General features: G+C 44.0%; 1 protein-coding gene across 4 annotated transcripts; it reads right to left on the bottom strand.

Moving 5' to 3' along the window:
* On the bottom strand, positions 1–26,396 carry LOC132403922 (suppressor of cytokine signaling 2-like). 4 transcript variants are annotated; one of them, XM_059987751.1, is made up of 2 exons: positions 19,554–19,849; positions 1–1,614 (listed from the first exon to the last, which is right to left on the bottom strand). In XM_059987751.1, the coding sequence occupies exons 1-2, from the start codon at positions 19,633–19,635 to the stop codon at positions 1,154–1,156; spliced, it is 543 nt and encodes a 180-aa protein (XP_059843734.1). In that variant the 5' UTR covers positions 19,636–19,849; the 3' UTR covers positions 1–1,153. The 4 variants fall into 4 exon arrangements, with proteins under 4 accessions (XP_059843734.1, XP_059843735.1, XP_059843736.1 ...); XM_059987752.1 differs by lacking the exon at positions 19,554–19,849 and adding an exon at positions 19,859–26,396 and having other exon boundaries at positions 2–1,614; XM_059987753.1 differs by having other exon boundaries at positions 3–1,614; positions 19,608–19,849.

The raw sequence follows: 26,396 nt of genomic DNA, 5'->3' as shown, positions 1-26,396 counted from the left end.
AGGTAAAGACAAACAGATGTCCATATAACAAATATGTAAACTGGTACATAAGTAACAGGAGCAATGGATATCAATTTAGTGTGTGTTTAAGCTAAGGGAAATCAAGACTGAAAAACATAACTGTTGATCTTTTAGTTATTTTATTCAGTAGAAATATCCCAAACAATACAACCCAAAGGGAACATCTATTCAAAGGGTAACAAGTAATTGCTAGGTTAGGTTTCTTCAGATTGGATCAGTTTAGGAATCGCATTCCAAGTGGATCAGTTTTGCTGCTGCAATTCCTGAATATCCCATTCCAGTAAAAGAATGACCAGAACAACTGGGCAAAGAGACTCAAGCGGTGGCAAGATTAGACAATACTCTACAAAAAAAAATAGACAAAAAAAAATATACACAAAATGCTGGAAATATACAGCAGGTCAGGCAGCATCTATGGAGAGTCAACATTTTGGACCAAGATCCTTCATCAGGACATAAAAGGAAAGGAGAAGAAACCGGAGTATGGAGGTGGGTGAGGGGATTTGTGAGACCAGGAGTGTGGGGAAAGTGAGTGGGTGAGGGGGTGAAGTGAGAAGCTGAGAGTTGATAAGTGGAAGAGGTGAGGGCTGAAGAAGAAGGAATCTGATAGGAGAGGAAAGTGGACCCTGGGAAGGAGGAAGGCCATCAAAGGGAGATGATGGGCAGATGAGGAGAAGAAAAGAAGGTAGGGAGAGCCAGAATGGGGAATGGAAAAAGCGAAAAGGAGGAGAAGGGAGAAACTACCTGTGGTGAGAGAAATCCATTATTCATGCGGTCGGGTTGGAGACTACCCAAATGAACTATGAGTTGTTGCTCCTCCAACCTGAGAGTGGTTCACTGTGACAGTGGAGGAGGCCGTGAATGGGACTAGGAAGTAGAATTGAAATAGGTAGCCAGTGGGAAAATCTACATTTTGTTGCAGATGGAGCAAAGGTGCTCAACAAAGTGGTCCCTCTTATCTTTATCACGTCTCACTGATGTAGAGAAGGCAGCTCCAGGAGCCCTGGATACAGTAGATGACTCCAATAGACTTACAGGACATACAGAAGAGACTTGGGCAAAGTTCCTGATGGGAAAAGCACTTTGAGCATAATTTGTCTCCTAGATTTCCTTTTCCATTAAATAAAAAAAATTAAACCTGATACTTGTATTCCAACAAGTACTTCTTCAGTTTGCTTGGTAAAGGAAGTTCATGAATCCTTTTGGTTGCTCTATGGATATTAATTCGGCAGAAATGTTGCAGAGTGGGAGTCTTGTTATACAGTGGTTTGGTCAGTTGCAGCTGGACACTTCGGTTCTGTGGTGCCAGATGCTGGGCATTCTGTATCATCTGACATAAGATCACGTAGTATTCCACCAAGTGGACCACACTGTCAAACTGCTGCAGTTTTGGTTTTGCAAGAATCACTGAGTCCAATCTGAATTTGCCATCTTGGTATTCAATTCTCAGGTTGGTTGGTCCCCAAACAGTTTTTACAGAGATAGTGAGAAAATAATCACGATGTGAACTATCCCTCACCAGAAATGTTCCTTCAGCAGCTTCCTTTAACTTCTCATTTGCTTCATTTGCATTAAGAGCTCCCCAGTACCACCCTGCAATAAACAAGAAATATATATATAAATTGTATAGCGGCTTCTGAAAACTCCAGGGTGATACCAGCGCAACCTAGCAGCTCACAAAATAAACACAAAGAAATTTTATGTAATGTTCATTAGAAAAACAACATGGTTTACAATATGTTTTCAGCCATCAATTGGTGGTATATGCAAGGATACAAGCCACATGTGGTGCCCCTGCCCATTCTCATGCTATAGAGACATACCGTAAGCATGATGTCAACAGTTCAGTCAAGCTCCTTCCTTCACCTCATACTCCAGAACATCAATGGTGCTACATACTGCTCTCACGCAACTGGAGATTCCTTTGCTGCCATCTTCCACTGTTACATTCACAAGGGTACAGATCAGAAACAGGCCCTTCAGCCCACAATGTCTGTATTGAACATGATGCCAAATTAAACTAAATCTCTTTTTCCTGTGTGCAATCCACATCCCTTCATTCCCTGCATATTCATGTGTGTATCTAAAAGCCCCTTAAATGCCTCTATCATATCTGCTTCCATCTCGACCCCTAGAAGCCCATTTCAGGCACCCACCTTCTCTTTGTAAAATTATCTGCTCTGCACAACTCTTTTAAGCCCCTCCCCCACATTAAGTGTTCTCAAGTATTTGATGCATCTGCCCCAGAGAAAAAGACCCTCTCTTTGACTCTTTTATAAACTTTCTTGCTTATTATTGCAGTGTTATTACATAGGCTATTCAATTCATTGTGTCCACATTGGCTTCCAACATTGCAATCTCATCACTGATAATGTTCCTTTTACCTGTATTCCTTGTCCTGCAACCCATTCTTTCTGACACACCCACCTACCCACTTTCATTATTTTGCCACTGAACTCCACTAAGGAATAATCTATAGTGGCTATTCGATCCACAGCACTTGTAGAGTCAGAGAGTCAAAGAGCACTACAGCACAGAAACATGCTCTTCAGCCCATCTAGTCCATGCTGTTCTATTATTCTGCCTAGTCCTGTCTCCTTGACCTGGATCATGGACGTCCATGCACTAATCAAAACTTTTCTTAAAGGTTGCTATCAAACTGGCATCCACCATTTCTGCTGGCAACTTGTTCCACCTGTCACCGCCCTCTGAGTGAAGAAATTCTCCATTAGGTTCCTATTAAATATTTCACCTTTCACCCTTAACATATGACCTAGCTTTTCACCCAACCTCAGTGGAAAAAGCCTGCTTGCATTTATCTTGTATATACCTTTCATAATATTGTATACCTCTACCAAATCTCCCTCGTTTTCCTTCTTTGGGAATGGGAGGTAACCCTCTTTAATACAAATTAAAGTATTCCTGTTTCCTAACTTTTCCTCATTCTCAAAAAAAAGACTATTGTTCAGAAACAATAATTTCCTTCCCAACTGATGCTGCCTGACCTGCTGAGTTTCCAGAATTTCCTGTTTTCAAGAAAACTGAGTAGCAAGTACAACTGATCTCTAACAGCAGTCAAAGTAAAGATTACTCCAACAGTTACATCATAAAACAATAAGACTATCAGTTGTGAATAGAATAAGGCCATTCAGTCCATCGAGTCTGTTCCACCATTCCATTATTTCTGATTTATTATCCCTCTCAAATATATTCTTCTGCCTTCTCCCTGTAATCTATGACACCCTTATTAAATGGAACAATACAATCTCTGCTTTGAATATACCCAATGACTTGGCCTCCACAGCTGTCGGTGACAATGAATTCCACAATTCACCACCCTCTGGCTGAAGGAATTCCTCCTCATCTCTTTGTAAAAGGGACATCCTTGCATTCTGACAATGAATATGGACAAGGTTACAGAGAAGTGGTGTTGACAAAATAATTACTTTTACAAGGAGTCAAGGGCAATTGCTTGCACTTAATGTGTTGCACAAAGTATTTCCAGATGTTAATTCTCCTGTCTTTAATCCCTCAGATCCCATCACTCATCTACCAATAACATCTACCTAACAGGACTCTTACCCAACATTCATAAATGCACCAATGCCCTCACACATTTAACACAGCTGCAATATCCTCAGCTTCCATCCACTTCCACCTGTTCAGCCATGATTGTCATATCATTCCAGGTTATGAGACACACCAGCAGAACTCCATCTTTCTATATTGACAAGCTGGAACACCAGGTACAATAAGAACTAACTAACTGGACTTCGGGAAGCTTCACCTGCATGTCCCAAATTCGTGCAGAAGACCATGCTGGCCCTTGCCAGTGGTGAGGAGGTGGCCTGCAACAGAACTGAAACTACCTCATCTTCCTTTTCTTCTCTTATCTCCTCCCCAACACACATCTCTTTGTGATTCAGAAGATGTAAACGGTGCAAGCATGTACACGTAATTCTCCTGTCCACCATACCTTTACCCCTTTTCATTTCAGATCACCTGGAAGTGTAACTTAGCCAGAACAACAAGACACTATTGATGAATACATACTGTCACTTGATTTCATTCTCGTAGTAACCAGTTGGCATTGACAAAGAACATAATTTAGATTGTGGCACTGAGGTGAGATTTGCACATGGTAAGACAATGGCAGGTATATCCTGCATTCAGGACAGCGGGGAAAAAAGCCAAGAGTGCCAGTTCATGCCGAGTGAGTTTTGTTGCAAACCATAGACTGTGCACCAACTAAACCTGGAAGCAGATTCAGATTTGTTTATCACATGTACGTCAAAACTTAGTGAAATGCAGCATTTGCTAAAATAGCCAACACAACCTAGCAACATACTGGGCAGCACACAAGTGACACCGCACATTCTGGCACCAACATAGCATGCCCACAATGCTCAGCAGAACAATATAGAGCACAACAAGCAATGAAACAACAGCAAAACAAGCCCTATTCCTCCCTCACCCACCCACCCACACACACATGGACAGTCTTCAACTCCAGGACAGGCTCCAACTTCCATTCTACAAGGTTCAGCCATCAGACTTCAATTTCAAGACTATCAATTGACCTATAGGCTCCAACCTTCAGTACCGACCCCTGGACTAACCGATGGCAGGACCCTAAACTCCTGGCTCGACCTCCGGGTGTTCTGACTGACTGGTCCTCATGTGTCTCCATCACATGGACCAGTGTTTGGTGGCCTTCAAGGCAGAGCGGATGCCTGGTCTGTCAATGTCCTTCTTCATCCATCCACATCGCTGGAACCAAAGCACAGTACAGAGGCCTGACCTCTAACCCCTCCACATCTCCATCCCTAAACACTAATTTCACCTCTGACTTCCCCACATCACTGTCCCTGAACTCTAACCTGACCTCTACTCCCCTCACTGTCCCAAAAACCATCCTGTCTGAGCCATGATCTCAATGGCGACTGCAGTTGGGTGCCATCAAGGCTAACCCGAGCATAGCCATGGGTATGATTGCCCTTATCAGAAAGAGCATCACACTGACACCTTACTCTGGAAGAGCCCAGAAACCTTGCCAGCTGTGTGTCACCCATGAGCGTTTGCCCTTCACAAATGTTTCTGTGTCCTGCCACAGATTGGTTTTGAACATATCTTGGCAATCCTTTTCAGAGCCCTGGACCACTTTAATTGCTCCGTTCGAGAAGTATACTAGTAGAAGGTTGTTGGTTTTCACCATGAGGAAATCTGCATGCAAATGTGCTCAACATCATGCAATGCAGAGATGTCCTTTGCGCAGGACCATCTCTTTTGTGTAGAGCTTGCAAACCCGGTGTCAGGTGCCAAAGTTACAGATTCCATTTTAACACAAATAGCAGACTCCTGTAACCGCACTTCCACTGGAAGCTCCGACTTCTGGCGTTACAGTTTAACCATATCAGTGGAGTGGAACAAGCTGTTCTCCGACCAAATTCGTGCAGAAAACCATGTTGGTTTGCTCCCCAGTTGGGAGGCAATAGTTCCACGGAGTACAAACCCGCCGTTGGCTCTACTTCTCCCGGGTGTATCCTGCAGTCAGGACAGCAGAAAAAAATGGCAAGACTGTCAGTTTATGCCGAGCGAGTTTCGTTGCAAACCATAGACCGTGCATCAAGTGTACCTCAGATTCATTTATTTATCACGTGTACAGCGGAACTTCGCGTCATTTGCTAAAACAACCAACAACAGCCAGTGAATCTTTTTATAGGTGTCCAGCCTGTGAGGGTTTCACCGCCGAATGTCACCAGCCGCACTGGTCAGTGTGGGAATTCTAATGGAAGATCATTGACCTGAAACATTAACTCTGTTGCTCTCTCCTCAGATGCTTCCAGCATTTTCTGCTCTTATTTGTTTATTAATAACTTTACAGATCGTCTTACCCTCGCAGTTTTTTGAGTCTCTGCAACCTGAAGTAATAGGGGTGAATAATCATCCCGTCCCTCCCCCGCCTCTCCGCTGCCAGCACAGAACGCAGCCATTACCCAGCCAGCCTCAATCTCGGAATGAGCAGCCACCTAGTGCCTCATAATGAGAGGGCATGGGGAGTGAATCGGGCTCGGAGTCCCGGACCAGCCTGTGGCTCTGGGGTGACCAGGCACCGACAGAAGGCTGACCAGGACCTGAAAGATTCACTTTGCATCAGAAGTCATTCACACAAAACAATTTCCAATGCGCCATTCAAAACGCTGGGGTGTTATTATTTACGAATTCGATTTATTTAAAGTTCATTCTGCAAGTTCTCGTAGAGACCGTAAAGTGTGGTAGAGGCAGACTAAAAAGAGAAATAGATTCAATGGAAAACATGCTGGAAATACTCAGCAAGTTAAATAGCGACCTGAAACATGAAATTCTGATCACATTCACAAATACTGTCCGACTTTTGCAGTAATTCTGTATTCATTTGGGGGTTCTGGAATCACATTAGGACGTGAACACCTTGCTCAGAGCGGCTCTCCCTAAATGGCTTCCCAATTTACCTCCCTCCCGTGTCTTCCGCCTGTCTTCCTACGCAGGACTCAACTCGCCAACAGGATCCTTAATACATTCCCGTGCTGATTAAACACGAGGAAATCTGCAGATGCTGGAAATTCAAACAACAACACACACAAAATGCTGGTGGAACACAGCAGGCCTGGCAGCATCTATAGGGAGAAGCGATGTCGACGTTTCGGGCCGAGACCCTTCGTCAGGACTTGAGAATCAGCCCTCTTGTGCTTTTTGATCTCGTCACTTGAGATTCAGTTTCACGCGACCCTGCCACTTTGATCTGGCCCACACCTTCATTAACCAGGTCCAGCACTTGCCTTTGTTGAATCTTGCCCCTCTTGACATAGGACATCGGGTTTGTGGTGGTTTAGCCAGGGTTAATCGGGGTGTGCTTAGGGTTTGTGGGGCTGAAGCCAGGGTTAATCGGGAAGTGCCTAGGGTTGGTTGTGGTGTGTGCCCCTTTTGGACTTGACGAAGGGTCTCGGCCCGAAACGTGGACATCGCTTCTCCCTATAGATGCTGCCTAGCCTGCTGTGTTCCACCAGCATTTGGCCCGTGCTGATTAGCCTCCTCCGAAACAGAGCAGGCAGCGGAAGCATTGTTTCAGTGCGCTAATGGTCTGCTCCATCACACCGCGAATGGCGCAATGGCTTTCATTGTGTGCCAATACACCAGAGTCATCAGTCAGTTATTATCAAATCACAGCGGTTAGGACAACTAGTGACCACTGATTGGGGTTCAATTCCCTCTGGAGTTTTTACCTTCTCCGTGATCTCTGGCCTCCCAAAGGCATACAGATTAAGGTTAGGGGTAGTGAGCTGTGGGCATGTTATGTTGGCGCCGGAAACGTGGCGATCCGCCCAGCATAATCCTCGGACTGTGTTGGCCGATGGCGAAATGTTCTATGAGGATAGCTTGAGCCTGCTAAGCTTTTCTCTTTGGAGTGAAGGAGGGTGAGGTGTGACTTGATAGAGGTGTACAAGATGATAAGAGGCATAGATAGATGGGACACGCATCAATTTTACCTCTGACACCCTTGTATACTTCCCTCTAATACTGGGTGGTTAGAGGGAAGTACATAAGGGATGTCACTGAGATGGTAGCTGCGTGGAGCTCGCTGCTGAGGATGGTGGAAGCCCCAGAAAAAAATAGGGACATTTAAGAGGCTATTAGATTAGATAGGATCTTGGAGGAAGGAAAAATGGAGGGTTAGTTATGTGGGAGGGAAGGGTTAGAGTAAGTTTAAAGGGCCGAATGGCCTGAACTGCGCTGTAATGTTCTATGTCACTAAGACCCCTTTTACTACAATTTAGAAACAGCACCAAATGACCCTAAATCGTTTCTCAGCAGCCCAACCACATGCAGTATTTCGTCAGACTTCGCACCTAGTTTCACCTTAGCGGTGAACTGGCTGTTGCTATTGCAATATTAACATTTCAGCATTTGTCATCAAAGAGTCCAAAAATCTCACCACTGAAGAACGGAATATTCTTTCTCTGAAATAAGACTTGTGACGCACTCTCAGTCATGGGCAGAACATACCAGTGCTCTAGTTTCAGATATTCCACGTTACCAGAAGAGCCCCATGATTGGGGGGAGAGGACGGGGACAGATTCGAAAGGTGGAAATCAGATCAGACCTTGTGCCATCCGGGGTTTTGGAGATGTTCTTTATGGCCTCATAGGAACTTGCAAATACATAGGACAAATCCTCATATACTGTAGCATTCTTGGCTATGGACAACTGAAGAACCCTCTGTCCACACAGATACTGTACCTGAATGCCCATATTTATTTTTGCCCACGTTCCTTAATTTATAAAATGTTTTCTGGAAATACGTTCCTTTTCTCAATTGAGGAATGGCTATATTTTAATGTGCTATGGTTATAGACCGATGAAACACTTTATTTTAATTGTAGACATAAATAAATAATTTACATCATCCTTTTGTGACTGATAAAGCACAATATGAACAAGCTTCCATACACACTCAGTGGCGCTTTATTGTGCATCTGCATGTTCATGCAAGTATCCAACCATTTGTAACACATAAAAGCACGCGGACGTGGAAGGTTCACTTGTTCAGAGCAATGGGGAAGAAATGTGACCTAAGTGACTCTGACCGTCGAATGACTGTTGATGCCTCACGGGGCAGTTTAAGTATCTCAGAAACTGCTGATCTCCTGGAAATTCACACACAACGGTCTCTGGAGTTTACAGAGAACGGTGCGAGAAACAAATATCATCCAGTGAGCAGCAGTTCTACGGGCATAAACACCTTGTTAATGAGAGGCCAGAGGAGAATGGCCGCACTGGTTCAAGCTGACTGGAGGACGACAGTAACTCAGATAACCACACGTTACAACGAGAGGGTATCTCTGAATGCACAACATATCCTTGAAGTGGATGGGCTGCAGCAGCAGAAGACCATGGACATTGGGTTAGAATTGAATCCACTAGGACAACTGGATGTGCGTGGGAACTTGTATCCAAAGTACCTACTTTCAGACTTCATACAAGTAAGTAAAACAACCTGCTTGCCAGAGTAAGTTTATCATTATCATTTATAGAATGGAGTAGATTTTAACATCTCCAGTACACTTTATCATGGATTGGGAAATTTGCCAAAGAACTTGAGGCAAGACTGAACATTTCTTCATCGGGTCATTTAAAGTTCAGAATGGTTGAAATGACTAAAAGCTCAGGCTTCCACAGTTTCCCTTGAGAAACATTTTGCAGATTGTTGCTGCAATAGTGGATAAATTTCAAACGGACAGCACCGGAAATAGGAGCAACACACACAAAATGCTGGAGAAACTCAGCAGGTCAGGCAGCATCTATGGAAATGAACAAACAGTTGATGGTTTGGGTATCAGGAAGGGAAAAAACACCAGAATAAAACATGGGGAGTGGGTGAAGCCAGATAGGTGGGAGAGGTAAAGGGCTGGAGAGGAAGGAATCTAATAGGAGAGGAGAGTGGACCATGGGAGAAAGGGGCACCTGAAACATTGACTGTTCATTCATTTCCATAGATGCTACCTGACCCATTGAGTTCCTCCAACATGCTCTGGAGTTCCAGCATTTGCAGAATCTCTTGTGTTTATCAGAATTAGGAGCCTCCATAAAAGTTTCCAACTTAGTCAGAGGAGGAAGGCAGTTACCAGTCAGGGCAATCGAGCTGTGCTTTGCTGAGATCTTGAGTTGTACAATGTAGGTGAACAACACAATTCTAGAGCAAAACAGACAGCGGAGAACATTTGAATGAAAACACTGGTACCACAGCAAGGTTGGAAACAGAATCTGCTGAATGAAACTCAGGTTCCTGGATGATCAAAATCAGGTACCCGAAAGGCAGTGGATAACATAGAAGGCAGTTTTTCCCATCTACAGCCTCCTTCAAAGAGAACTACTCACTGCGAAAACTGCTACCTGTATTGTGTCCTCATTTACTGACAAGATGTGGGTACTCATCATAATCATTTCTGAACTGACAAGTTCTGGAGTCACATGTACAGTGGATCAGAGCTGGTATGAGTGGCAGGGACCTTTCCTTCAAGGATATTGTTTTTGCAACCATCAGTTGTTTTGGCTAGCTTCTTATCCCATTGTCATTTCAGTCAAAGTCTGCTGAGGTCAAGGTGGGATTTGAACACTTGACTCTGAATCAATAGTCCAGGCTTCTGGACATAATTCCAGCCAATTAACCACAATGCTGCTTTGTTTATATATTAATCACTTACATGAAAATTGCCATTCCTTTAAATTACTGATCCTGCGTCTTTCCAATACAAGGACACACCCAGAGAGCCTTAACTGGCAAATCACAAATAGGTTATTTACCAAAATGCCAACCAGTGTCACCTTCTCCGACAACAACAGCCAAAATCAAAAAGCCATCAGGAGACATTGTCTGGTCATGAACACAGCGATGGAGCAAAAGGACATTGAGGTGGTAAACGAACGAGTGGGAAACTTGCTTTGAAAGTGCGGCCACACTGGAAATACCAAATAATGAAATCTCTCAGCTGCTTGCACTACCACCTCGCCGCTGAAGTAGCTGAAGGGGAGAAAATTACTACCTTCTAAGTGAAAGAGCAGGCGATTGAGGTTTATTAGATGCTGTACCTGTGAGCAGGCACAATGGACTGGATTGTTTTCTTTGCTGTGAGATTTTACATTTCTCTTCCTTTAACTTGATACAAAGAGACCTACAGTACATCTCCAGGTTTGTGTGCCTGAGATCATAATGTAATGGCACTGTTGAAGCAGAAAGGAAACTTCTGGGTGGGGATGCAATGATATTACTAAATATTAAAGATAATCTTGCATTAGACCTCATACTTATGCTTCCTTGCAATGATATGTTCATGAAGACATTAATAAGAAAATACTTTGATTAATTGAGCTGCAGTAGGTACAATCCTCAGTGAGAGGGTGAGTCACTGGAAGGAACTGTATTGGTTAATTCACACATCTGCATTTTAGTTGATTAAATTTAATAAACATAAACGTTTTCATTAACCTTTTCATTTAATCTATTCTTAAAATACGAGAAAAAGAAATGAATGATTATATTCCAGTTGGAATTTTCCCACAACTTTTGTCTTTCAATGCAAGGATGAAATAAAATGTTATCATAACCTTTGTTCGATTCACAAATGCTCTTCAAAATTAAACATTGCTTCAATATTGATTTTACATGGACGGTCATCCAGTCCATTTGATAATGTTTTGAGATTGCTATGATGATTTGTAGAGTTTAGTTGGCCATTATATCAATTTAACTGGTGACTGAATGCTAGATTGTGGTGTCCAGCAGGAGCCTTGTATTAATATTAAGCTGATCAACACTGTTACTCTACTGTGGTGAAGAGCGAATGTGCCGGACAGTTCAGTATGTTAATTAAAAGATCCAAAATCTTGAGAGAGCCCAATCCCAGGCTTCCAGTACATTAAATGGGAAATGCAGAAAGGGAATATTAACTACTAGTGCCCATGACTACTCAAACCTTATCAATTCTTGGAAATATCAGGGTGTTCTGTGTTAGGGTGTGGAAATAGATTCCTGTTTGTGTTTTCAGAAAAGGAACATAGCATGAAGCGGCTACACTGACTTTAATCCATATTCAACAATTTTATTTACAGCAAAGAGAGCAGCATTCCTCCATTTGAATGACAACTAGTGTCTACATGCTAATTGATGTTATCAGTAAGGGTGTAGAAAGTGGAGGGAACAGGCCATATTTCTGAGGGTGGAATGGTCTAGTTTGTTGCTCCTTTGATGGATAGCCTCACACTACTCTAGATACGCAATGGTAGAACTGGGGAAAAACTCTCTGCAACAGGAAACATTATCACACCCCACAGCAGGTGACACAGTGTGAAAGGAAGATTTCAGTATTGAAATTACATCTTTACTCATTTTAGACCCACATTACACACCATTTCTTATCTAAGATTTATAAAGACACTTGATATATCATGGTTTTCAAAGCAGCCAAAACACATCCTTTTGTCTTACTAAGAAATTCCTTTCCTTGTCCAGTTCCTGATCACCCAATCTCCACAATTTGTTTCCGAGCCCTTACCATTGAACAAAATTCTTGAGGTCCAAAGCTTGCCTTTTCGACTGCTGAGTAAACACAAACTTGCTATTGTTGATAGAGTGACGCTGAGATGCTGGGTACGTTACACTGATGCACCACAACAGTTACCAACACTTTCAACACATGCATATATTTAACATTGGTCAAGCTCAAGCTGCTGAACACATATATGAATCTCCCCACCCTGACCCACCAACATCAGGTCACCAAAGGACCTAACCCCTGCTGTGTGCTCCCTGATGTGAAACACTTGTCATGATGGTTACAAAGGCAGTAGTTTTGACCTTAATAAAAGCACAGATCAGGAGATCTAGGTTACCTCAAGGCGTACAAAAAGGCTGGATGAACACAGCAGGTCGGGCAGCATCCGTTGAAAGGAGCTGTCAGCGTTTCAGGCCGAGACCTTTCATCAGGACTGAAGAAGGAGGGGCCAGGGGCCCTATAAAGAAGGTGGGGGGAGGGGGGAATGCATCAGGTGCAAAACCAATCAGAGGAAAGATCAAGGAGTGGGGGAGGGGAAGCAGGGAGGGGATAGACAGGAGAGGTGAAGAAGAAGGCAGAATCATGAGAGAGGTGATAGGCAGCTAGAAGAGGAGACCTTCTTCACCTCCTGCCTATCCCCTCCCTGCTTTCCCCTCCCCCACCCCTTGATCTTTCCTCTGATTGGTTTTTCACCAGGCACATTCCACCCTCCCCCCCACCTTCTTTATAGGGCCCCTACCCCCTCCTTTTTTAGTCCTGACGAAGGGTCTCGGCCCAAAACGTTGACTGTTCATTTCAACGGATGCTGCCTGACCTGCTGAGTTCATCCAGCCTTTTTGTACATCTTGATTTGACCACGGCATCTGCAGTGTACTTTGTGTGATCTAGGTTACCTGTTAGTTTGTTGTCACTTATATTACACTATGACACAATCTCTCCTTCAATTACAGGTGCAAATCCAGGATGATTATAGTGAAAGTAGTAATGATTAAATAAAGTTGCTCCAATCTTAATTTGACAGCAGGGTTTGCATTGGTCTTTGTCACAACTCCAGTGAACAAGAGAGAAACAGACCACTTAGCCCAGCAAGCTGATGCATAGACAAATCAACAGCCTACCAGTCCAATTACATTTACCCTTTCCAGCTATTTCCTTCTCTCTTTATTTACTTATTTATCTACTTCAACTCAGTGCTTTTTGTCTCAACTACTTTATATGATAACAGTTCCTGATACTAATCAGTCTCTGATAAAGAGCTTCTCCTGAAACTTCCTCTGGAATTTTTAGACACAATTTTGCATTTGTGGCTTTAAGTTTTACACTACTCCAACATCTGCCCTCTTAAATTCATCCAAAAGCTAAATAGCATCAGGTCAATGAAGAGTCTCTGTTTTGACTGGTATAATAATTCAATCTGATATTATCATTGTCAATTACTTTTGCCTGTTCTGGCCCCATGTTCCTTTATATGTGTACATTTATTAGTTTGTTTTATTCCATACAAGAATCTAGTTAAATCAGCTCCATATCTGCAAACATTTTAGGCTTTTTTCCTCTTTAGTTACTGTATTTATTTTCCTCCTGTTTGGATTAGGTTTAAGAAGCTTTCTATAACAAGCTTGCTGCCTTTGTAAAGGGGAGAAAACTATCCACCCTCTCCATTTCTGTTCTTAACTACGTATTCAAGTCTCTTTTATCTTTTCTCTGATGTTGTTGGGGTCACATTTACGCCCTTGGATTTCTTTACAAGTGCAGAACATGTTCAAAGCACCAATTATCTATTTATTTAGCGATATCATCTAAGATTCAGATATCTTTCATGATAGGTAACAATTATTGTTTCAATTTTCTATACTAATCAATTGGCATTGGAGGGATAATAAATCAGTCATGGTAGAACAGTGGCCAGACTCAATGTGCTGAAAAAGACCTAATTCAGCTCCTTTGATGGGAATATCTTTGATCTGCTTCTTGTTCCAGTGCTTGTCAGAGGATCAGTTGTTAATACTCTTGTTCCTAGTTAAGACAGATCTACATTGAAGCTGAAAATCTAAACTGTAGCCTCTGTATAAATAAGGTTCCATATCAGTAGATATGCTGCCATTCTTAATTTGCAGAAATGTTAGACTATGGCTTCACTTGGTCCCTTAAGCGAGTGCAAAGGAAGTTATTCTGTTATATTGTTCATGAGATAACCAGGAGAGCTGTACAGCACACTTGTCCCACAATCAGCCAACAAAATACCAATTATCTAGCCATCACTGTGAGACGATTCTCCTTCTTACCTGAATGTGAAGTTTTGTATCTGGAAGTGGAGGCACTGTTATAATAGAGGAAATACAGTGAAGTGCTTGCAAGAAATAGTCAGGTTATAAACATGACAATTTTACCAACAGCCTTTCTGTATTTTGCTCCTTCATCATCCCTTGGTCAAAATGCTTGAATACCCTCCTTAAAGTCATTGTAGAAGTAATCAGGTTCTTCCCAGTCAAAACATCTGCCTGATAAATTAATCTGCAGCCCAGTTCCACCAAGTGGTTTTGCTAACCAATTGACTCATAATTTCCACCTCCAAGTGAACTGATGTAATCTTCTGGGTCAAACAAAATAAAGCACAACTAGAAACAGCCAGGGAATAAAAACTGAACAAAATTCCTCTCTAGACACTCTCATGGAACGCAAACCAATCCTGGACATTACAGGGGCCAAATGCTTTTTATAAAGCCACTTATTTTTTCAGTTGCTTTTGAAAGATTTTATGGTATAAAGTTACCAACTTGCAGAAGTTTCTTGTAAATTTCAGTGGGAATGCCTACCACGCAAAACCAACAATGAAAACTTCTAACAATGAACAACAGTGAATGCGTCAGAGAAATGGGCAACTTGGTCAGAGCTAGTGGGCGGTCCAGGTTCAATGCTGGCTTCGCGGATAGGTTCAGTCCCTTTAAAGAACCAAGTTCTCAGTGGGAATCCAAACAATTGCAGTTGTTTACGTATTAGAATCCAGATTAATGATTAACTTATTTTCCTGCTGTTTTGATTGATTTACATCAGTAACAGAACGTGACCATTTGAGAAGTGACGTATATAAGTTAGTGGATAAATCAACAAGAGCTTTTGGATCGAGAGAAGGGTAGGAGGGCAGTAAGCTGCAGATATAACACCATCCCCGTAAGAGCTTCACCAGCAAAGTTTCCAGTACCCTCGCCCACTAATTGATAGGATTTATAGCTCTTGCCTTTACTTATATAAACTTCACTTCAGTCCACAATTGTTCAATAGAAATCATTAATCAGCAGCAGGCAAGGCTTTGACGACACCAATTATAGCCACGTACAGTAATTTTAGGTAAAACAAACCTTGCACACAGTACAACTAACTCAGTTTTTAAGCAAACTTCAATGTTAGCGTAGCCAAAGTAATAACGTACTCAAAACCATTTATAGGCATACATATTTTTGCAGATTTTTACCAATAATTGCAAAAAGCTAAATAGTTGGAACTTGTTGGGAACCACCAAGTCTGGAGTCCCTTGTAAACACAAGTCCACAACTTGATGGACCCGTTACACCGATTTTGCGCTACCGGTGGAGCAGAGTGCGGAAGTGAACTTGCTGCCAATGGCCAGCGCCCTGCTGGAAGTCTTGCCTGTTCTCGGTCCACAACCTGCTCATTCTATTCATGCTAACTTGGGGCGGGTTGTGAGTGAGACCGGTATGCACTAAATCATTTTTTAATTAGTTGAGTTTTGTAAAATGTACTTAAATTAACATTTAAGCGTTTAAAATTTTCTTGATCCATTATTTGTTTTTTTCTAAATGCTGCGGATATTCAGAAGTATTACAGCGCGCAAGACCCTCGGCAATGAATGTTCTTGACTCAGACAGTCGGCAATGAATGTTCTTGACTCAGACTGCCGGCAATGAATGTTCTTGACTCAGACAGCCGGCAATGAATGTTCTTGACTCAGACAGCCGGCAATGAATGGACGACTCAGACAGCCGGCAATGAATGGACGACTCAGACTGCCGGCAATTAATGTTCTTGACTCAGACAGCCGGCAATGAATGTTCTTGACTCAGACAGCCGGCAATGAATGGACTTGACTCAGACTGCCGGCAATGAATGTTCTTGACTCAGACTGCCGGCAATGAATGGACGACTCAGACAGCCGGCAATGAATGGACTTGACTCAGACAGCCGGCAATGAATGGACGACTCAGACAGCCGGCAATGAATGGACGACTCAGACAGCCGGCAATGAATGGACTTGACTCAGACTGCCGGCAATGAATGGACTTGACTCAGACAGCCGGCAATGAATGGACTTGACTCAGACAGCCAGCAATGAATGTTCTTGACTCAGACAGCCGGCAATGAATGTTCTTGACTCAGACAGCCGGCAATGAATGTTCTTGACTCAGACAGCCGGCAATGGATGGACTTGACTCAGACTGCCGGCAATGAATGTTCTTGACTCAGACTGCCGGCAATGAATGGACGACTCAGACAGCCGGCAATGAATGGACTTGACTCAGACAGCCGGCAATGAATAGACGACTCAGACAGCCGGCAATGAATGGACGACTCAGACAGCCGGCAATGAATGGACTTGACTCAGACAGCCGGCAATGAATGGACTTGACTCAGACAGCCGGCAATGAATGTTCTTGACTCAGACAGCCGGCAATGAATGGACGACTCAGACAGCCGGCAATGGATGGACTTGACTCAGACAGCCGGCAATGAATGGACGACTCAGACAGCCGGCAATGAATGGACTTGACTCAGACAGCCAGCAATGAATGTTCTTGACTCAGACAGCGGGCCGATATGGGTGGGTGTAGGAAAGCAAGAGTTGTAGGTGAAGAATAGACATAAGAGATTCTGCAGATGCTGGAAATCCAGAGCAACACACACCAAATGCTGGAGAAATTCAGCAGGTCAGGCAGCATCTATGGAGAGGAAAGAAGATTCATCATTACAGCCGAGATCCTTCGTCAGGGTGGAAAGGAAGGACGGAAAAGCCAAAGTAAGACGATGGGCGGAGGAGAAGATGCACAAGCTAGCAGACACTGGATGAAACCAGCTAACGGGGGGAGATGGGTGGGTGGGGAAAGGGGGATGTAATGAGAAGCTGCAGCTGATAGAAGTGTAAATGGCCGAAGAAGGAATTTGATAGGAGAGAGGAGTGGACCATTGGAAAAAGGGAAGGAGGAGGGGTACCAGAGGGACGCGAGGAGAAGAGAAGGGGTAGGAAGGGAGCCAGTAGAAATTTTCGGAGTTAGAGAAATCGATGTTCACGCGGTCAGGTTGGAAGCTACCCAAAGGGTGAGGTGTTGCGCCTCCAGCACGAGCTCCTGAAGCGTTTTGCGTTTGTTAGATGAATAAGCAGTTTGCAGACCACCGCAAAATCTGACTGCGTGTCAATGGCAACAAACACTAGAGCGTGTGGAGCGGTCCCGGCCCAAAAATGTTGCCTATTACAACCGATCGGGCCGCAATGGTTACGAAGCCTACGTTTACTTGAAGAAATGTTGGCTCACCTATCATTGAATAACGGAGGAGTGGTGCAAGGAGACCGAGTTAGTCGAGCTCTTGTAGGAATACCTGGAGCCATACTTGGAAACGTGAGCATTCTCTCTTCCAATGGCATCACCAAGATGCCACATACAAACAGAAGCTGGAAGGCCCCCGGAGTGCGGCTTTGGCCAAGTGCAGGAGCAGAAGCCGATTGCAGTAACTCCTCTGGATAGAGAACAGAGGCTGGGAGGACAATCTCAGCCAGCCAGACAACAGAGTTTAATGCATCAAGGACCCAAGAGGGTGAGAACTATCTACTGTAACCTGATTCCACAAATAATCCTTTGTTATGTAATGCCCAGCTGCGCGTTTCACTTGTCTAAACAGAGGCAATGACTCCCCCCTAGAACCCCGCTGAGCGGATTTTGTTTCCCTTCATGGGGGAGGGGAGGTAGTACTTTTAAGAAAATAATTAAAATAAGTGTACATAAACAAATCGGAAGTGTGGACACACCTTAAAGTCTCTGCCAGTAATTAAGGTATCGTTTTATAGTTTAGGTTTGAGATGTTTAAAGTTAATCGGACTTCCTTATGCTCACGCCAGCTTTTACCCCAATGGGCTGGAGTTGCCCAAAAATGGAACTGGCCAGGATAATAGCTTGACAGCATAAAACTCAGTGGCACGGCCTTGCTGCGTGGTGCCCGTGTATTCCCCCTCCCCTCCCCACCATTCTCTGTGCACATATTCTTCAGCTTATCCACTCCATCTTTTTTTCGGAAGTGGTAAAATCTGATACCACTTACTTCTGAAGATCGTTTCAAATACGACACTTTCATATCCACACGCAAACTAACTCACAACCCGCCCCGACATCTCAGTTTTAGTTTTGAAGATTTTAACATTTTTCGGATGTCAATTCTCGTTCATCATAATATTTTCTATTCAAGTCTATGGCGTCTCAGTCATTTTAAATCATCAACTCAGAGGCATCGCCAATAGGGCGGCTTTGGTAACTTAAAAGGAATAAACAACATACGTATTTTTTTCATGCAGATTAACAGAAATTGAAAACTTTGTTCGGTAAAGTGGGAGATGCGAATGGAGATCTTCAAATACGGCGACGATACAACATCATTCCCGCGTAAGCTTTAGCCAATTTCAGGAATATAGCGCGTTTTAGAGGCTTTTCTTTAAGTACAGATCTCGAGTTTATAGTCAGCAGTAGTAATGGGCAATGAAAATAAAGAGATTCTGTAAACAGTTTTCCAATAAACTTCGCCAAAGATCGAGACGCGAGATAAGAATATTGAATTGCTACAAATGTGTCCATTCCCAAAATACCCGAAGAATTGAAAATCCAGATATACTTTGTTTTAAGGGGACTTTGCAGTAAGGTTTTAGTCTGGAGAGACCAGTCACACACACAGGTTGCAATGGAACGAAGGCATGCTGGATGGATACCTGTCCTCCGAAGATCAGCCATGGCCGCCGAAATGCGGTCCTGGTCGCTGTCCGGCGCCCTCGACGCTCGCTGGGGACCCCGGTCAGTCCGCATCGAGTTCACATCGTCCGACGCCTCTTGGCAAGTCATTGGTTTGGTTGGAAACTTCGGCGAAATGATTGTCCAAATAAAGAAAAGTTACCCCAAAGAATGAAAAGCTCCACTCTCATGTACGTTACCAAGTACCTCCACTGACTTTTCTGCTAAACAAGATTGTATCGACTCACTCGCATTCTTGGATATGTGGAAGAAGAAAAGAGAGAGAGGGAGAGGGTGAGAGTGAGTGGGGGGGGGAGAGAGATAGGGAGAGAGAGAGAGAGAGAGAGAGAGAGAGAGAGAGAGAGAGAGAGAGAGAGAGAGAGAGAGAGAATCTGAGAGAGAGAGAGAATCTGAGAGAAATTCTCCAGTCTGTGATCACCTGCGAGACATCTATGCTTGGAAAATCGAGGTTCATTACTGAAGACATTTTTACCAGACGGCGTGGGCAGAGTCCTTTCCATAGATTCATGAGATTGGGAAAACGAACCCCCGTGTGAGGAATCTGACAGTCAGCCCCATGAGTGAACACCGAGGATTTCCCGACAGATGCGCAGTGAGTCCGAGACCGAGTTTGCTCAGTTAGGAGAAATTCAGCGAGCTCTGCCAGTTTCCCCGTGCACCGGTCCACTTTATGTTTTCTTTTAACCACACTCCAAAGAAAACAATCGTTTGATGTGTACTCACTCACACTTGTTAACAAACGAACGTGTAAAAGAATTGAGCAGAGCCAATGTGGTAACGGGGCGACCATTCCGTCCCATGGCTATCAGAGGGGTCCCATTAACGGTCGCTGCTTTAAATTATTTCTCTAGCAGTGGATAGTTGACCCCGGACTCTGGGCTAGCGCCATACAATTCAGAGGAAATGCCATTTACTGGGGACTGGCGTCAACAAAACGACAGCTCTCTGGCGCTTCACCCCACCCACTCGACGATTAGGAAAAGACCGGAGGGGAGGGTTTAAGAGGAAGGTAGGGTGATGGGAGGGAGAGAATGAGTTAGCTCCGAGAGCGAAGCAGCGCGACTGCTGAGGGAGGTTGTGACAGAGGGAAGGTGTGGGAGACGCAAAGTCTACGGACTCGGAAATTGTGCTTCTACTGAGAATATTTCCAGTCCAGTAACAAGCTGTTGCATTGGAGGGAGAGGATTCGCCCGTCACTAGCTTCCTCACCCCTCCTCCTCCCTTTAGAAACACGCAGGCCGCTTTCCAGGAACTTTCCAAGAACTGAGTCACATGACCTGGCACGCCCCCAGTCTTGCCCCCGCCCGGTGCAGCACGTCTCCTCCCTCTCGGGCTACCCGGAGCTTCTGCAGACCCCGCCCGCATCAAAATCACCAGGCCACTGTCTCTTCAAATGCCCCTTTGAGGTGGGGGCAGCTGCGATGTGTTTCCAAGAATTCCTGGACATGAAGATCAGGAAAGAGCGAAATCTTCGGCTTTTTACAATGGTTATGGAGAGCGCGCCTTCCCTCCATTGAGTGTTCGCGTGACTTGTCTCCCCAGACTCAAACCACCTCATGCACGTTGTGCAAAATTCCCTTTTGAATGTTATGGAGTCACTTAGTGTCCTTGAAAGAGCCGGGTAGCCGGATAGTGCGGGGCAAGACGAGGCTGTACACTTCCGAAGCTGTCGATCACAGGCTCATTTCGGGAAGTATTTAATTACCGACCCGGCTTTTGTCTAAAATTCCTTAGCCGATCTACTGAGCGAGAATTCGTACCATCTGTCTGTATCCGGCTGTACAACGCAGAGTTCGTGCCTGTATGAACGGGCAGTTTCTCCGTTTGCCGTCGGGGAGAGATAAGAATCGTGGAATCGGTAGTGTGAGGCTGCCGCAAATCCCGAATAACAACGGAAGAATTGGAACCAGTCCGCAGGTCGATGCTCCCTCAACGGCAGCGATGGAGGACAACTGAGCCGAACCGTATTCCTGTCGCTGTCCCCTGACTTGCTGAGTGCCAGCAGCATTTTAAATGTAGAAATTCCAGGCAGCTGACACCACTGTCCAGATATAAAGATACGCGACAGTCCCAGCGGATTAGAGGCAACGCACACGGGAAACCAGCTCCATCAACTCCGGGATGCAGGATGGTGAGAGATGGGCTCCCACTGCAGGTTGGCAGCTCTGGTTTCGAGATGCCACCCGGTAAAGGGGTATGGAAGAAGTGGATGTAGTCTGGGATGGCTTAGTCCGAAGGAGGGAAGTGTGTGTGCTCCGAGCTGGCTTTGGTGATGGGGAAGGGACGGAGATGACTGTCTGCAAGGGACAGAGAAACCAGAACGCACAAGTGGGGAGTCAAGGGCAAACGGAGTACCTCACTCGTGGAGTGACATAGCCCACCAACTCAGCCAAAGTCAATTCATTATCAAAGTATGTATATGTCACCGAGATTCCTTTTCTTGCAGGCGTTCACGGGAAAATAAAAAAATACAATATTTATGAAAACTATACATGAACGAAGTCTGACAAACAACTCAAGACAAACAGTGCAAATAATCATAAAAATACAAATAATTCTGAGAACATGAGTTGTGGAGCCTTTGAAAGTGCGTCTGTGGGTTGTGGAGTCAGTTCAGTGTGGGGTGAGTGAAGTTATCCACGCTGGTTCAGGAGCCTGATGGTTGAAGAGTAATAACTGTTCCTGAACCTGGTGGTGTGGGACCTCAGGACCTCCTGCCCAAGTAGGTAGAAGAGAGCACGACCTGGATGGTTGGGGTCCCTGATAATGGATCACAAACGAGAGAATGACTGCTGCTTTTGTGTGGCAGTGCTCCTTGTAAGTGTGATCAGTAATGGGCGTGGATTCTGGGTAAGTGTGATCAGTAATGGGCGTGGATGCTGGGTGAATGTGATCAGTAATGGGCGTGGATGCTGGGTAAGTGTGATCAGTAATGGGCGTGGATGCTGGGTAAGTGTGATCAGTAATGGGCGTGGATTCTGCGTGAATGTGATCAGTAATGGCGTGGATGCTGGGTGAATGTGATCAGTAATGGGCGTGGATGCTGCGTGAATGTGATCAGTAATGGCGTGGATGCTGGGTAAGTGTGATCAGTAATGGCGTGGATGCTGGGTAAGTGTGATCAGTAATGGGCGTGGATGCTGGGTAAGTGTGATCAGTAATGGCGTGGATGCTGGGTAAGTGTGCACAACAAGCCCCAGATGCGGCTCAGTGAACTGAACCCATTCCCACACACTGGGCACCGGCAGCTTCATCCTCATAGCGTAGCAGTAAGCATGAAGCTCCTCTGTAAGAATGTTCTTCCCGTGAGTGTGTGGGTTTCCTCCAGGAGCTCCAGTTTCCTCCCACAGTCCAGAGACATACTGGTTATTAGGCTAATTGATCATTGTAAATTGTCCTAGCATTAAATAGGTGGGTTGCTAGACAACGCACCTCATGGGGCTGGGAAGGCCTGTTGTGCAGCTTAAGTCTAAATAAATAATGTAACATATCCAGTGCGCTGTTTGCAAATTTCACAAGTTTTGTGCTTGCCACCAGATGGTCCACTACCAGTGCCACACCACGGTGTTCACCAACACTTCTCCCTCTCCTGACGGGACAGGGAGCAGAGGCCACCGAGGTCCCCAGTGCAGGAAAGCAATGCCTGCAAGTCAATGTACCAATGGAGCTCTGGCTGAAATCTCTTAGAGGATAGCATCTTCCTACTTCATCCTCCTCCTCATATTCTATCTCCCATGTTCTCGATCTCTTATGCTTCATTGCAAAGTTGTCCTTATCAGACCTATTTCTTCAACATCACAATGGCACAACCTACAGACTTCCAAGAACTATACAATTCATGTTCACAGTATTATTTATTTATTATTTTATTTGGACAATTTGTCTTTTTTTGCCTGTTGCTTGTCAGTCTTTGTTTATGCATAGTTTTTTAAACTAAACTCTATTGTACTTTTTTACTTTCCGGTAAATGCCTGCAACCTTAGGGTTGTATATAGTACTTTGATAATACATTTACTTTGACTTTTCATTGTGATAACCAAACATGCACAGTTTAGAGGGCAAAGCACAAAGCTGGGATCTGCGTTGCAGTGGGTCATCAGATTGGATGGCCTTTGGTCAGGATCAGAGGGAAGGACAACATAGGTGCCATTTTACTTGGAGGGGAAGTATGTGAGGCAGCAGAACCAATAATGGATGACAATGAAATTGCCAGGGCATCAGCTAGGCTGCCAGTAAGTGAGGATGCCCAATGTCAAGAAGCAAGGAGAAGCAGTTGGATCCTCATACTGGATCCTCATACTGGATCCTCATACTTTCTAATGTGGACGAGATTTTGCCGGTGCATTCATGGACCCAATCATGAAGCAGCATCTGATGGCTGATGTTGCATCTTCCATTGCAACACCGGCAGTTGCTACCCTACATCTGGGTGGAGCTCTGACCACTGCCATAATGCCTGGAGCTGAAAATGTGCTCAGGGCTTGCAAGGCACCACAACAGGCAGCAGGGGTTGCTAAGGGTTGTGAGGATTTAGCTGTTTGAAGCATATACGACTGTTCTTCCTTGTGGAATTTGAAGTCCCAGCCAATCATTAGAGTCAGAGAGCACCACATCATGGTAAAAGGCCCTTCAGCCCATTTAATCTGTACTAAACATTTATTCTGCTTAGTCCCACCGATCTACACCTGAATCATAGCCCTCCACACCTACCAATCCATGTACTTATTCTTGTTTTTCTTAAATGTTGAAATCAAACCTGCATTCATCATTTCCACTGGCAGCACACTTCACATTTTCACCTCCCTCTGAATGAAGAAGTTCCCCCTCAGGTTCACCTTAAATGTTTCACCTTTCACCCTTAACCCATTACCTCCAGTGTTGGCCTCACCCAAACACGGTGGAAAAAGTCTGCTTGCATTTGCTGTATCTATACCCTCTCATAATTTTGTATATTTCTATCACTTCTCCTCTTAATCGCCTGCATTCCAGGGAATAAAGTCCTAACCTATTCAACCTTTTCCTATAACTCAGGTCCTCAAGATGCAGCAAAATGCTTGTAAAATTTCTCAGTACTCTTCCAGTCTTATTAACAGCTTCCTTATAGGTACAGCAGGTGACCAGACTAAATCAGAATCAGGTTCAATATCACTAGACTTTTTCATGAATTTTGTTGTTTTGCAGTAGCAGCACATTGCAATATATAGCAATAAAAATTATAAATTACTATGTATATATAAGAACATTAAACTAAATAAGTGGTGCAAAAAGGGAGGGAAAATGCCGAGGTAGTGTTCATGGGTTCACTGTCCATTCAAAAATCTAGTAGCGAAGGGGAAGAACCTCTTCCTGAAATGTTGAGTGTGTATCTCCTCCTAGAGGGAAGCAATGAGAACAGGGCATGGCTGGGTGGTGGGCTTCCTGAGTGATGGATGCTGCCTTTCTGAGGTGTCCTGGATGCTGACGAGTCCAATGCCCATGACGGAGGTGACTGAGTTTACAACTTTCTGCAACTTTTCCTGATCCTGTGCAGTGCCTACCACCCCATACCAGATGGTGATGCAACCAGTACATCCATAGAAATTTGTGAGTGGCATGCCACTTCTCCTCCAACTCCCAATGAAATATAGCCACTGTCACCTCTTCTTTGCAATTGCATCAGTATGTTGGGCACATATTAGAGATGTTGGCACCTGGGGACTTGAACCTGCTCACCTGTTTCACTTCTCATCCCTCAGTGAGGACTGGTATGTGTTTCCTCAACTTCCCTCGACTGCACACAATACTCCAAACTAGTCCTCACCAACACCTTATATAACTTCAAATAATACTGAAGTATGAAGGCCAATGTGCCAAAAGCTCCTTTTACAACCCTACCTACCTGTGACGCCACTTCCAAGGAGTTACAGTTCTGTATTTCTAGATTCGTCTTTTCTACTTTATTCTTCAGTGCCCTGCCATTCACTGTATGTCCTACCCTGAGGAATCCTTCTTCAGTCAACACAAATATTGGGCATTTTTCTCATTGCTACCTGTGAGAGCTTACTGTATGTTGGCCATCATTTTGTTAGAACAGTGACAGCCCCTTAGAAGTTCTTCAATGTCCATAAAGTTTACTTTGGAATATTGTGAACATTTCCAATCTCCATTATGAAAAATTATTTACTCTAGCAAAGGTATAAAAGGCAGAACCGAGGAGCTTTGGTGTGGATGTCAAAAATATTTCCACTAATGGGTAAAAGGGGAACTAAGGATAAGGAAAATAAGACAGGCATAGATGATTCCAAACATAAATTCTCGGGTTGTACTATGTGATATTTTATGTCTAACTGAGAATAAAGATCGCAATTTGAGTTGATGTCTTGTCTGAAAGGGTCCAACATTGAGAGTGTTGCACTCTTTCAGTCTGTAGCAGTGTGTCTGCTCAACTGTATGTTTAAAATTATTCATGCTTGTCTTAGAATTTGGACTTAAACCAATGCCTTCTGACTTTGATGTTAGACTGGTAAAACTGAGACTTCAGAATTCCCGAGTTCAAAATACTTAACAAAACAACTCAAAAAAGTAATACATAGTAGATATTGAAAACTCAAAATAAAAACAGAAATGCAGGAGATACTCAGCAGATTGGACATCATCTGGAGAGAGAGAAGTGGTTGAAGATCTTTCATTGACTCAATGTCGCCCAACTTGTTTATTAATCTGGAACTTGATCAGGTAGAAGGCACAGGAGCCTCAGGGTTCACACCACCAGGTTCAGGAACTGTTACTACCCCTCAACCGTCAGGCTCTTGAACAAAAGGTGTTAACTACACTCTTTCTATGTCTGGTGTTCCCACAATTGATTCCCTCACCTTAAGGACTCTTTATCTTGTTACGTATTTCATGCTCTTGTTATTTATTGCTGTTTATTTATATCTGCATTTGTACAGTTTGTTGTTCATTGATCCTGTTTACAATTACTGTTCTATATATTTGCTAAGTATGCCTGCAGAAAAAGTCTCTCAGGGTTGTATGTGGAGACATGCATGAACTCTAATAATAAATGTTACTTTGAACTTTGGTAGTGCTTATCATTATATGCCACTATAACACATAAAATGCAGGAGGAACTCAGCAGGTCAGGCGGCATCTGTGGAAATGAACAAATGAGACCCTTCGATGATCGATCTTGGCCCAAACATCGACTGTTTATCCCTCTCCATAGATGCTGCCTGACCTGATATGTTCCTCCAGAAATCTGTGTGTATTGCTCTGGATTTCT

This window comes from Hypanus sabinus, chromosome 13 (assembly GCF_030144855.1).
Source record: "Hypanus sabinus isolate sHypSab1 chromosome 13, sHypSab1.hap1, whole genome shotgun sequence".
NCBI classification, from domain to species: domain Eukaryota; kingdom Metazoa; phylum Chordata; class Chondrichthyes; order Myliobatiformes; family Dasyatidae; genus Hypanus; species Hypanus sabinus.
Note: the sequence above shows the minus strand (reverse complement) of the source record. Positions and strands in the feature narration are given on the sequence as shown.

Coding starts and splice junctions, on each gene's coding strand:
- LOC132403922 (XM_059987750.1), bottom strand. CDS start 19,225: ATGACTTGCCAAGAGGCGTCGGACGATGTGAACTCGATGCGGACTGAC. Junction 1,615..19,095: donor GGCTGATCTTCGGAGGACAG/GTATCCATCCAG, acceptor TGTTTATTGCAG/GGTGGTACTGGGGAGCTCTT.